Genomic DNA, 13,547 nt, shown 5'->3' on the forward strand with positions numbered 1-13,547 from the left:
GGAGGTGTGGGTTTGAATCCTCTCTGCTCTCTACCACTGACTCCACCGGGGTAGGAGAAATCTCCACGCTCCAGAAGGGCTACAAGCTCAGCCCACCCGCTCTCCACGAAGCTTTCCCTGTGTGCCAGCTCTCACAGCTCAGGCCCTAAGGACGTACATTCGGAATCTGAGCCAGAAGGGACCTCCACAGTTACTGAGAAAGCTCTAATTACAGACCCCATACAAGGGGTCCCCCCAGTCACTGCATGGAGACGGCCTCTAGTGACGCTACGGTCTGAAGGAGCCCAGTCACCCTGTGCTGTCACCCGCCTTCCTTCCCACTAGAGGGGGACTGCCAGGGCATGCAACATGTCTCACGTTTCTTCTTCATCCCCCGAACATCTGGGTCCAGCACTAAATACACAGCAAGAGCTGCATAGATAGAACACTCCTATGCCTTTAAAACAGAAACCTGTGGGAAAACAAGTCTGTGGATTAGTACTGGGCTTCTACATCCTCCATTAGAAATGAGAAGTAACACCGAGCTCTCCCTCCTGATTTTCTCTGGATATGTTCTGTATCTACAGGGATGGATGCATGTCTTTCCCTCCTTGAGGTCAGTCTCCCTAGGGCCTAGCACAGAACCCGTCACACAGGAGGCTCTCCATTATGGTTGATGACCGATCTCTTTTTATACTGCCTCTAAAAACCTTAACAGAACTTGACTGGGAAAAACTGCGAAAAGACAGACAACTTTCAAAGGCAGAAAGGCTGGTTGGCTGATTGATTACATGGATGAACCATAAACTGCCCAAAGGCTGAACAGACAGTGCAGTAGGGATGTGACCTACCCCTACTACACACTAGAAACTTGGAAATACTTCAAAACAATCGTTACACTTGACTTTTGAGGTATCATTCTCTTCTTCAATAGACAACTATTTTGGAAGGAATTGCATGCTGGATATTATAATAATTCTTCATTCATAGGACCAGAAATTTACAGCTGAAATCCCTTGTCCCCATTAACAGACCCATACATAACATTAAAAAAAAAAAACAAATTTTCACTGTAAGGTAAGAAAATGTATTTTCCCTCTAATCTACATGGAAATTTCTCAGGAACAAGCAGTAAAGCTGCCTATAATGACAACAACTTCTACAGTTCTGTGCTTTGTTTTTGCAAGTAAATAAAACCCTTGGTAAGAACCCGTGTCCTGGGTGTGAAATACAGTGAGAAGCGTCTCACCCCGTCCCCTCCTCAGGGCAGAGTGAGCCCCAACATGGATGGAGGCACTGACACCCAACCATTCCAATGCCTTCCAAAGAACTTGAGAACCTGCCCTCTAACATCCAAGAGAGCAAGGGGTGAGGAGCGCCAGTGTGCCCCAAGGCCCACCATGCTGACATTCCGCTGGGGCCAGGGCAGCTCTAGGAAATACTCCCTGGAGACAGTAGAAGGCCCCAAGCTGGGCTCTGAGGAGGCATTTAAAAGGGATGGAGGGCGTCCACAGAAGGCAATGAGGATGGCGACCAAAGGCATAAACACAGGAAAGCAGCAGCATGAAAGGGGGATGCTTGAATTTGGTGGGGAGGGCTCCTACAGTAGGATGAAGCCGCTGGGAGGAGGAGTGAGCTGACCAGAGCAGAAAGGCCACCAAGCGGTGTTACAGAGATCCAGGGAGAGGTCCAGCCAGCAGGCACCAGCTCTGCAGCTCAGGAGAGGAGAGGGTAGGGGCGAGGGGCTCTGGGGCCTGACAGGGCGAGAATGCAGGGAGCCAGGAGTCAAATCTGACTCTAAGGGGGCAGCGATGCCTCAAAATAAGCAGAGAAGATGGGGGAGAACAGGCCAGGTGACGGGAAGCAGTGAACTGGCAGACACGTGTCAGCAGGGATCCGAAGCAGAGAAGCACAGCCACTGACCGGGGCTGCGGGGAGGAGCAAGAAATCATTGAGGCCGCGGGAGCCACACCTGAGAAGCATTCTGGTCGAGAACTGACCTCGGTCTTGGGGGAATCTGGATTCAAATCTAGTCTCTGGACTTTTCTCTGACATAGACTGGCTGGGCATTGGAGGCAAATGAAACACTTATTCGGGCTAGGGGCCGGCAGGGAAGGAACCATGGAAAGTCAAGGGGCGAGGAGGGTCAGCTGGGGGCTGCTGTGAGTCAATACTGAGAAGGCAGGGAAGGGACGGGAGGTGCATATGAAGGCGAAGAGCCGGTCGATCCAGTATGGAAGAGGGTCAGCAGCTCCTCCCGATGCAGCCAGTCTGAGACACGAGGGGCTGAGCCCACGGGGATGCAGATCACAGCAGGGAGAAGGCCCAAGAATTGTGAGGGCAGAAAGTCATAAGGAGTGCACTCAGATGGCAGATGAGGGCAGAACAAGGGTCTGAACGCGGCTGAGAGGAGGGCGTGGGCCGTTCTCTTGTCTAAGGAGACCTGGGCAAAAGCACTGCGTGCCCACTGTGAGCCAGGCCCTGTGCTGAGTGATGAAGGACGAAGATGAAGGTTGTTTGGTTTGGTTTGGAAAGGAAAGGAGGAGTTCCAATGGCCAGAGGAAGGGGTCGGCACAAAGACAAGTCTAGGATGAAGGAAGAGACCCTTCCCAGCACTGACACCCCATCCAGGACAGTCTGTTAGTGCCCCGTGAGATGCTCACACAGAGATGCTCCAGAGGGCATCCAGAGGGCAAACAGAATAAAGGAGCTGGAGCTGAGTGTGGATCAGAGGAAGGTCCCACGGGACCAGAGCAGGAGCGATGAGCAGAAGGTGCAGATAAAGACTTCCCAACCACGAGAGCCATCCAAAGGCAGAATGGAAGGAGGAGACCCGCCTTCACAAGTCCAAAGGACCACAGAGCAGCTAGGTCAGGGAGGACTTTTTCCAAGCATGGACAGGCGCTGGCAGCCTCTGGTGGAACAAGGATGGGGTGAAGGCAGCAGGGACGGCAGGAAGGAATGCACTTAGGGTAACAGAAAGGAAAAGCAAACGCAGGGCAGCAGGGAACCAGAAAGTAAGCCACAGGGCACATTAGCCACTGGAGAAGGCAGTCCGGTTAAGGAAGAGGTCTGTGGGCTCAAGCAGCCCCAAGAGTTCATGGAGGACGCTGGCACACACTTTCACAATCTAGGTGAACATCTAGCCTGGCTTCCCATGTGGGCTGGCGGCAGCTGTATCATGACACACTTCACTGTCACCATTTGTTACCCAATGTGCAAAGGGGATACATTAGGGAAATGATTTACCACCTCATCACCCTCTGGCGGAAGGCTTCCTCTGTTCTGGGACAGTCTCCTGATCAGCAACACCAAGACTGGGCAGCCACCTCTGGCCCATGCAGGTGGTGTCAAACTCAGAGAGGGGGCGGCTAGGTGGTGCAGTGAATAGAGCACCGGCCCTGGAGTCAGTAGGACCTGAGTTCAAATCCAGCCTTGGACACTTAACACAAAAAACTAGCCGTGTGACCTTGGGCAAATCACCTAACCCCAATTGCCCTACCTTACCCCTCCAAAAAAAGCAAAAACAAACAAAAAAAAAGCAAACTCAAAGAGAAATGAATCTCTGTGGTCTTCATAGTGACTTACAAAACAACAATTCACATTATCTGTGATGGACTCTATTGGTATTTTGTTAAACACTTCCCAATTCTACATTAATCTGGCTTGGGTTGCACCCCACGCTGCCAGCAGGCCCCAGTATGACTTCTCTGGCCTACACTCACTCTTCCCTATTGCTTATGCCTTAACTACCCGCAAGCACACCTGACCTCTGTCTCCCTGACGGGCCCCCCCTCCTCCTCCAGCCACCTCTGTATGTGGTGTGCTCCCCAGGGCCCTGACCTCAGCTTTCTTTGCTCTTTTTCTCTGGGGACCCAATCCACCGCGACTTTATCCCCGACATTACTGGGAAGCCCTCCTTGGAGAAAGGTCTGCAGTCCTGCTGACACCCACACCGGCTCTTTCGGCCGTCCACTTCACACAAGACATCCAACAGATCTAAAACCAAATGCCTCCACCCCCACGGCCAGACCCCACTGGTCTTTACTATTCTGAGCTCTCTAACCTGCACACCACTGTCAGCAATCTTCCTCTGCCATTCATCGCCCAGATCAGAAAAATAATTCACACCTAGCATTTTAGAATTTACAGGGACTCTCCTTTTAATACTCCAATGAGATGGCTAATAAAAAGCACAACTGTACCCATTTCACAGGTCAGCAAACTGAGGCCCAGAACAATTCAAGTGACCTGGCCATGTCCATATGAAGAGCTTGGGTTAGAGGCAAGTTCAAGTTCAGTTAGTAGAGTTTTGGGAAAGAAAAAAAAAAGATACAACTGCAAACTATAAATTGTCACATGAAAGACTAATCCAATTCATCAATAATTAGAGAAATGCAAATGAGGACAACCACGAGGTCTCACCACTCACTGAGCAAACTGGCAACAAGGACAAAAGATGGAAACAGTCGACATCAGAAAGGCTGTGCAGAGACAGGCCGGTAGCAGTAGCTGGTGAGACTGTGAACTAGCCCAACCACTCTGCAAAGCCATCTGAAATGCTGCTCAACAAAATGACTAAAGCAGCTGCACTGTGCCCCCGAGATGGCCAGCAACACACTCCAGACAGGTCAAACGTAGAGGAAAGATAAAAGTGGTGTGTGTGTGTGTGTGTGTGCATGTGTGAGAGAGAAAGTGCGTGTGTGAGTGTGTGTGTGTGCATGTAGGAACCTGTGGCAGCTGAATGGAGAGCACTGAAGGTGAGAAAGATGGAGGACACCAATGAGGACTCTACCCTGAAAGGTGACAAAGGCCAGAATCAGGGCGGCGGCCCTATGAGCAGAGAGAGGGACTGTGCAGGTGGAACTGACTGGCCGGTAAGTGAGAGGGGGCTCACTCCTAAGGATGACTCCCAGGCAGCGAGGGCAGCTAGGGGGTGTCACCAGGCCTGGAGTCAGGAACTTGTCTTCCTGAGTTCAAATCTGGCCTCAGACACTTACTAGCTGTGTGACTCTGGGCAAGTCATTTAACCCTCTTTGCCTCAGTTTCCTCATCTGTTAAATGAGCTGGAGAAGGAAATGGCAAACCATTCCAGTAACTTTTTTTTTGGAAGGCAAATGGGGTCAAGTGACTTTCCCAAGGTCACGTGGCTAGTAAATGTCAAGTGTCTGAGGCCGGATTTGAACTCAGGTCCTCCTGACTCCAGGGCTGGTGCTCTATTCACTGCACCTCCTAGCCCCATTCCAGTATCTTTGCCAAGAAAACCCCAAAGAGGGTCACGAACAGTTGGACACGACTGAAGGGACTGAACCATAAGCAGGTGGTGAGCCTGGAAGCCAGGAAAAGGGTGGGTTTGGAAGAAAGGGGACAAGCCTGGATTGGGACACATGGAGCCTCTCCTGGCTACCCCTGTCAGAAGGGACCCATCACTGCCCCTTTTGAATCCTTAAGGTTCTAGATTCCTGTCCCTCTTAGGATATGTTCTAGACTGTACCACTTTGTGAATGTCTTCTCTCCCTACTTGATCTTTCGATCATATGAAGATGAAGGAATCTGCTAGGTGAGTGCCAGATGGGCTTCCCAAAGACAGCAGGGACTATTACACATTGTACTTCATCTTAAAGAATAGAGATACGCTCCTAAAAAGAAATCTGTAAATATTTTAGATAAATCTTATGAAGAAAACTTAGCTATCTCCATACAAAATGACCCGAAAGATCAATCTTTTTTGCAGAATAAGAAAAACAGATTCTGACCGTCAGGTTCCCCACGATTTTAAGAGCTCTCCTGTACAGTCTGGTAAACAGAAAGAAAGCTTTCTTCTTGGATTGGTCATCCTAACTAAAGAGTCTCGATTACACATTCCAACAAGCCTGTGGCGTCATCAGCGCTTGGAATCCTCTCCCACAACATGGATCCCCAGCTGGCCATGTTCCTCCATAAGGAAGACAGGGTGAGCGTTCAGTGTACAGGGGCCTTTCCTGAGAAACACTGGAGAACATTACTGGACCAAGTGGGCGCCAGTGTGCCTAGGGCATCAGGAACAAGCCACCGGGCCACAGGCTCAAGCAGCTCCTAGATTTCACGTAGGGGGTGGGAATGTGCTTTTACAAGCCAGGTCTTCCAGGTGAACATCGAGCTTGGGTTCCTGGGTGGTCCATCTGCAGCTTTCTGCCTGTTACACAGTGGGCAGAAGGGCCACACTTCAGAAATGGAGCACCACCTCCATGCCCTGAAGAAAGGCTTCCTCCATCCTGGGAGTCACTTTGGTCTACAATAGTGATGTTAAGCTCAAGAGACAGAGCCCTGCAGGTAACCAAGCCACTAGCCTTCATCATACTCAATGGGAAAAAAAACACTTATAGCCTCACAAATGGACCAGGACACGCGTGGGGCAGGGATCAGCCCAAGTTCTGAGAAGGGGGTGAGACATTCTGTCTAAATTGGAGGCCAGTCACTCACATCAAGAAAGGGTGGCCTCCTCCATAGGCTGCCCCAGCGTGGGGTGTCCTACAGCCTCTCTGCTGCTCTGGGGGGGCCCGTTCACTCCGACTCAGGGAGGACAAGGAAGCATGGCTCGCTGCCATGTAAGTCCTGGGCCTCTAAATCACGGCGAACCTGTGGTCTGCCTCCAAGTCTTCCCGAGTTGGGCATCTTGAGAGCCTGTCCCTTAAAGTCCGCACAATAGGGCCCCCTCGGACGCTGAGCCTCTGGATGGGTCTTGCTGCTCTCTTTTCCCCACCTTTACTCTCTTCAGTGCAATCTCCATTTCCTTTCTGAGCACGTCAGCTTCAAGCAGGTGATGCTGCTCTCCTTGGCAGAGTGAGGGGTTTCTGAACTAAAACCCTTACTGGTCTTTCCCCTCTTTGCTGTGCCTCGTCCCCCTGCAGCTCCGGCCGTCAGGCCCCTCAGGGTGGCTGTGGTTTGTGGTGACACTTGCTGGCTTTTCTCTGGTTTCTTGTCATCCATAAGGTGAGGAGGAGCGTTACCACAAGGATTCACCTTCTGGCCTGGTGCTGCCACTGGCTGCCATCCTTCTCCACGTGGCCAGTCAGCCAGGCACGTCCTCGGTCTTTCAGTCTCCTCGATATAGGGATTAGCTGGGCCACTCACCCTCCTGCCCTCCACCTGCCTCTCCTTTCTGGAGCCCACATCTCAGCAGGATGGAAGCATTCTGGCTACAGGCACCACAGCCCCACCATAGCCTCCATTACGCTTCTGCCCTCCTGGATCTTTGTTCTAGCGCCCTGGGGGACTGACCACAGGCAGGCGGCTGGCAGAGGGAGGGCAGGCTCTCCAGCTGGAGATGAGACCGCTGTTCTCATTTAAAACATAACCAGTTTCTTTTTTTGTGATATTAAGATCATGGGATCACAGACTGGGACATGAAGGGACCCTGGAGGCCAGAGAGGCCACTCCCTTCTCTTCTATATCAGAGGAAACTGAGGCCCAGGGAAGTAGAGAGACTTGTCCAAGTGCCTACAGCCAGTAAATACCAAGGAAAGGGCTTGAATTTGGGTCTTCTGACCTCTGTGCAGTGGATACAGGACCACATTGAACTCCATGTCCAGAACCTTCTCATTTTTTTCTTGGAGAAATTATTTATAAAGAAGAGACTTGTAGAAGATGCAGCAGGCTCACACCTTTGGCCTTGTTCATTCATGCCTCCTGGAACTGTGCTTTCCAGTATGTGTGTATGTGTATGGTGTGTGTGCACATGCATGTAAGCATGCACACGTGTGGTGGGTGTGCGTGCTCACATGTGTGTGTGCACGTGTGCAAGCCTTTCCTGGGTGCTTGGATACATCACGCCATCCTGAAGCATGGGCTGATTTCATGTGGAGGGTCTCACTAATTTTTCGGTAGAATTTCTTTACCTTACACACTGCACAGCAGACCGAGGTGCCAGTCACTTTTATGATTTTCCCAGTAGTCTTTTGGCAAACATGCATCAGAAGAACTGCAATACAAGGTGATTAAATGTCCCGGGCAAGAGCATTCCTTTTTGCCTTAGGATGCACAAGAAAACCAACTCTGCCAGTTCACTTATTTGCCTTGCCTATCATTAATTTATCAACAACTTTCTTTTGTCTTCTGGTCTCAATCATAATGAGTGTCAAGAATGACAGGATGTAGGCCACGTGTCCACTTGTGGGTCACTGAATAAATGATGCCCCATGTAGAGGGCATAAAGGCAGGTAAAGGACTATGTAGACACAGTCTAGAAACTGTAATTCTTGGTCCCCTTTGCCCTCCTTCTGCCACTCAGACCCTGTCCTCCCAGAAATGAAAAGGAGCCACGCAGGGCTGAAGGCCATTTTACACTTTGCTTTGTTTTGTGGGTTGCCATGGCCAAAGAGTTCATCACCACGTGGCCAGTCTGCTGGGGATGAGCTGGCCAGCCTGGCTTAGGACTGTCCCTGAAGCCTTTCCAGGCTCCACTGGCCTAGTCTTCACAAACACAGGCATCCCTCCACTCCACAACAGGTACATGAGCAAGACTGTTCAGAAAAGATCCCTGATGAACCAAAATCCAAACCTCATGAAAGTGTTCTTTAAAAGAATTAAGTAACTGTTTGGCTCTGTCTCTCACGGCACCTACAATGCAATGCGCACTGACTGATACTTATGAATTATAAACATAACCCATTTTGTGAACATAAAAGGTACGATTATGTGCCACACTGCTATCATCTTTAGGCTTAATCCCTCTTGACCTTCCCCCTTTAATGACGATTTTAAATGGTTGAGCACTTACCATAATGTGATTGAAATGCCTGTGGTTTAACGACCTGATTACAGTGGTTACATATCACCAAATAGAAATCATCATGGGCTGGACAGAGACCAAATATTGGCATATCTGCAACAAAGAAACAAAGCACAGCTCACTCTTCGGGTCACAATTATGATGGAATTACTCCTGGAGGAAAGGATTTGGGATGGGGGTGCCTCACTGCAAGGCGTAACAGAAGAAGCGTCATTCCCAGTTTCAAAGTAAATTCTGTGGAAGAGGACAGTGAGGAAGAATAAAACACCAGCCCCCAGCCGTCAGTCTACATCCGTGTAGTTATAAATTAAAGCAAACTGCAAGGTAACACAAATCATCAGCATCTGGTCTTGCGAATGATGGCAGGGAACAAGGCACCTCTGCAGCTCCGGAAACTCTCAAAGTCTTCAAGAAGTGTTCTAGCCTAAAACTGTGCAACTGTATTAACTGCATCATGACTAAGAGAGATGCCATCACAGAATGGCTTTATGTGTAACTGGGCATTACATGCCTGCATCTGCTACCTGGGATCTTCCTAAAGGATTCCTCAGTAAAGTCAGAGCTCATACAAATCTAATGAATAAATCTGCAGGCTTTCCAGAAGTGTTTATATACACAATTGTCTTTGACACACCTTTTTGGTGCAATTTTAGTCCTGTAGTTAAAAAAAACAAAAACAAAACATATCAAGTCATTAGTGAATAGATTCCTGTATTAAAAATAAGTATTATCATATATGTAAAATATACACACGCATACATATCACAGATTATTTAACAAAATAAAGCCTCACACAATCTGCTTTTATTAATAGTAATTGAACTTATTTAAATATAACCCTAAAGTACATGAATATATTTGCAAATGAAATTAATATTAACCTTGGTTTAAATGTTTAGTTCACAATCTAACCATAAAATGTTATTATAACCACAACAGAATCCTCAAACTAATTATTTCCACAAATTTTTAATATTTCCACTCCACATGAGTGAAGGGAGATCACAAGAGTTCAGATCCTGGCTCTAAAACTTACTATCTATGACCCTGCACAAACACTTAACTCAGTTTCCTTTTCTGTAAAATAAGGGACTGGCCTAGATCTTTAGACCCCTTCCAGCTCTAAATTCCATAATGATCATGTACCTAGTTGACTACTGATTTCTAACAAAAATAAAGACAAAACCAAAATACTTTTAAAAAATGAGTTCATGTCTTCTTAACACCATGGGAGAGCTCAAAGTCTGTTAAGAACACAATGATCAACATTTAATAAACCATTTTCCCATAGGCCTACTGTCAAAATGCTAAATTTTAACTGGTAAAATAAATGATATAAAATAAAATATCAATCTGCTCCTAGCTTCAACATTTTAATAATGCTCCATTTGCAAGAAATATGCAGGAAGCCCAGAAGTATTATTTAAAATAACCCGCAGCAAGATACGAGGCTTGTCCAGTTCCGTCTGAAGCATCTACGAGCATCAGAGACAAAGTTCAGGACAAATGAGTTTTATAAATAGCAATCCAAGGAGCAGCAGGTGAATGGCCTGGATTCTTTCTAGGCCATTCAGGCCTCTGTGCTAGTTTTCATAGCTTTGGCGATGCTGAGTTGGAATCAATACCATTCAACACGCCGTGAATTTGCATTGTTCTTAAGTCAGAGGCAGCTTGTTTTATACAGCTGAGTTTTGAGGACTAAAGTAACAGTAAGGGCCCAGGACTCAATCTGCCACGGAAACACCGGAGCTCATGCCAAGCAGATCTCAAGTTCTTTTTTCCAGGGCATTTGACTTTTCTTGTGACATAAGCTAATGGCTACTGTTAAAGGAAACAATACAGAAAATAATCTCATTTAGTAAGAATGAACCTGAATCTATGGGACGGTTTCTTCAGAAATCTAAAAAAGTTATATGCAATTAATACTTTTGTAGCCATGTTATTTCTCAGGAACATGGTGTGTATGTGTACATATATGTATATATGTACACACACATACACAAATATGCATATATAAAGGTATATACACACATACCGTGTTTCCCCGATAATAAGACCTATCCCAAAAATAAGCCCTATTGAGATTGCTACTGTAGTGAAGGTGATCCCCTGCATCCAATCAGAGCTGCAGCAGTGAGCTCGTCATCCTGTTCTTCCCCCAGTGATTTGCTTATTGAATAAAGGTACATTTTTTTGTTCACATTTACCTGTTTATTAAAATTGCTGTCAATGTTCATTAAAATAAGCCCTCCCCTGAAAATAAGCCCTCTGGTGTTTTTCTGTCCAAAAAAATAATAAGACAGTGTCTTATTATCGGGGAAACACGGTACGTATATGTAAATATCAGTATCTATTTAGATGTATATTTTTATGAGGTTTTTTCTATGTGTACATCTTTGCTAAATGAAATATGGTATATGTAGAAATCTTATGTAACTTCCTATGAAATTTTGTGTGATATTTATGAAAAAAACTCTTTCATTTTTGCTGCCTAGAATACACAAAATAATGTCTCTTATTTAAGCTGGTTTAACCCATACATACATTATATGTATATACATGTCTGCATTTTCTGTACTGTAACATTCCAAAGAGCTTAGTAACTGTCAAAGATAGTATGGAATGTTGTGGCAACAGAAGGAAATGGGACGGATCTGTGTGTGAGACCTCGTGGATGTTTTTACATATTTCTTAAGGCTGACATTCTGAAACCAGTCCAGTTACAAATGAATAGTTGGGACCCACCCAAGGATAGGAAAGCCACTTGATTCTGGGCTTTTAAAAAAAATCAAGCTAAGAAAAACTCAGGGAACTTCTGCTAAGCTCAAAAACAAGTAAAGAGTTTCTGTACACCAGAACTTGATGAAAATTCAAAACGAATTCTTTTTAAGCAAACTAACTCAGTTTTAAAAACAAAACTTATTTAAACTTCATTGTAAACCTCTGACAAACAAATTTCATGGACTTGAGGACTTGATTGTTCTTTGAGTTCTGAATGGAGCTTTTCTCCTCTTCTTGTCTTCCAATCGGCCACGGGGCCATTTCTGCACCCAGCTCCTGATGGACTGGGTAACTGTGGGCCAAAAGATTAGCAGAGTTCAGGTTTTCGCTAGCATCTCTGCAATTTGTGGACAGGCTGTCTCCACTGAGGTCCTACCCTCAGGCTTCACCGTGGGGTGGAGGTGGCCCCAGATTCTCGAAGGCTGTGCCAACAGAACACCAGCTCTCCAGGCTTTGAGGGTGGGCCCGGCCACAAATTGTATGTTTGTCCTCCAAAGGCCGGCCTCTCTCAGTTTGCAGAGGCTCCCCACCAGACTGGCTGCAGGGGAAGGAATCATCTAGCTACCACGCCTCTTCAATACTGTCTCCAGAGAGTAAGAAGGGCTGGAGTCAGGGGAGGGGCAGTAGCCACGTTCTGACTGAAGGCTGCGGGGCAGGATGTAGTCCAAAGGCGTCTGCCTGCTCTGGGCCTAGGGGAGTCTGCTGGGGCACAGCCACAGCCAGGGCATACACAGGCTGCCAAGGATCTCTTCCTGAGCCCAGACACCAAATGGTCCTTGGCCATGAGACGTCTGCTCAAGTGGCTGCCATGGTTTTGGTGAAACTCCTCACCAAAAGCAGCTTTGGTCACAGAACATCTGAGCCAAGACTCGGACCGCCCGGCAGCTGAATGTGGAATTGTCAGGCTGGTTTCCTGTAACATTATCCCAGCAGAGCCAGTGCCATCATTCGGCATGCTGCACATGATCGGTCCCAGGATTAGGTCGGCCATTCAAAACCACAAAGTAGGAGTGTGAGTGGGTGCTCACCTCGTGAGTCATGGCCGTGGCAGCTTGGAAGGATGCCTCCACCTTGGAAGCCATCAGGGAGAAGGCTCTCCTGCACTCCATGGGAACTGTCAGTCCAGGATGTTCCCTGGGCCCCACGTCAACTCTCCCCAAAGAAGTCACTAAGCCCAAGTTTAGAAACAAATCCTGGATTCTGGAAGCAAAACCATCCAGGAGACAAGAGGGTAAGCAGAGGTATTTAATTGATTTCCATCTAAATACCGATGCTGTGGTGGCTTAGAGTTTTATGCTGTCAGGAGTGTGATCAAATGAAGGAAACACTGGATTGGGAGTAATTGTGTGAATCTAGCAAGGCCTTCTATCTCAAGCCAAGGTTCCCATTTGGAGACAGGAGAAGTTTGGGATAGATGAGCTCTACAGGCCCCCTTTTCAGCTGTAAAGCTTTTATTCTAGGAACTTCACACAAACCCACTAGGAAATGGAATTTGCCAGGGGCAGGGGTAAGGGGTTCAACAGATTATGTCAAATTAAATTAATCACATATTAAATTTTAAAAATCATAACACTTCTACCTAATTACTGTCTTGATTAGAGAGTATCAATAGCCCAAATGCATAAATAGCCACAATATCATTTGAGTAAAAAGAAATATTTCTTAAAAATGCAAGATGATTGCACATGTACAGCCTATATCAGAATGCTTGCTATCCTGGGGAGGGGGGAGGAAAAAAAACTTGCCATTTTGGAAAAGAAGAAAAATTTCAAACTCAAAATCTAAAATAAACGGTGAAAAGTATTTTTACATGCAATTAGAAAAAAATAAAATACTATTTACAAAACATAAATAAAAGAAGGAAAATTAATGTAAGATATATTTTGTTTCATACATAAGTTGTATTTCACAAAAGTTGTCTATAAGTTCAATTTTTATATAGAACAGTCTCTTAAATGGACTTAGGGGAGTACTGACCTTTAAAAAAACAAACTATGAAATCACCACCTAATTCATC

General features: G+C 46.7%; 1 protein-coding gene across 2 annotated transcripts in view; it reads right to left on the reverse strand.

Moving 5' to 3' along the window:
- Nucleotides 1-13,547, reverse strand: part of ATXN7 (ataxin 7) — a 98,473-nt gene that overhangs the window by 54,527 nt on the left and 30,399 nt on the right. For both annotated transcript variants that reach the window (XM_069084186.1, XM_069084184.1), the window contains exon 4: nucleotides 8,738-8,842. In XM_069084186.1, coding sequence (XP_068940287.1) covers nucleotides 8,738-8,842 — 105 coding nt within the window. The remainder of the gene's footprint in view (nucleotides 1-8,737; nucleotides 8,843-13,547) is intronic.

Source organism: Petaurus breviceps, unplaced genomic scaffold (assembly GCF_028583685.1).
Source record: "Petaurus breviceps papuanus isolate PSGF00001 unplaced genomic scaffold, PetGlider_PUasm1.0 174, whole genome shotgun sequence".
NCBI classification, from domain to species: Eukaryota; Metazoa; Chordata; class Mammalia; order Diprotodontia; family Petauridae; genus Petaurus; species Petaurus breviceps.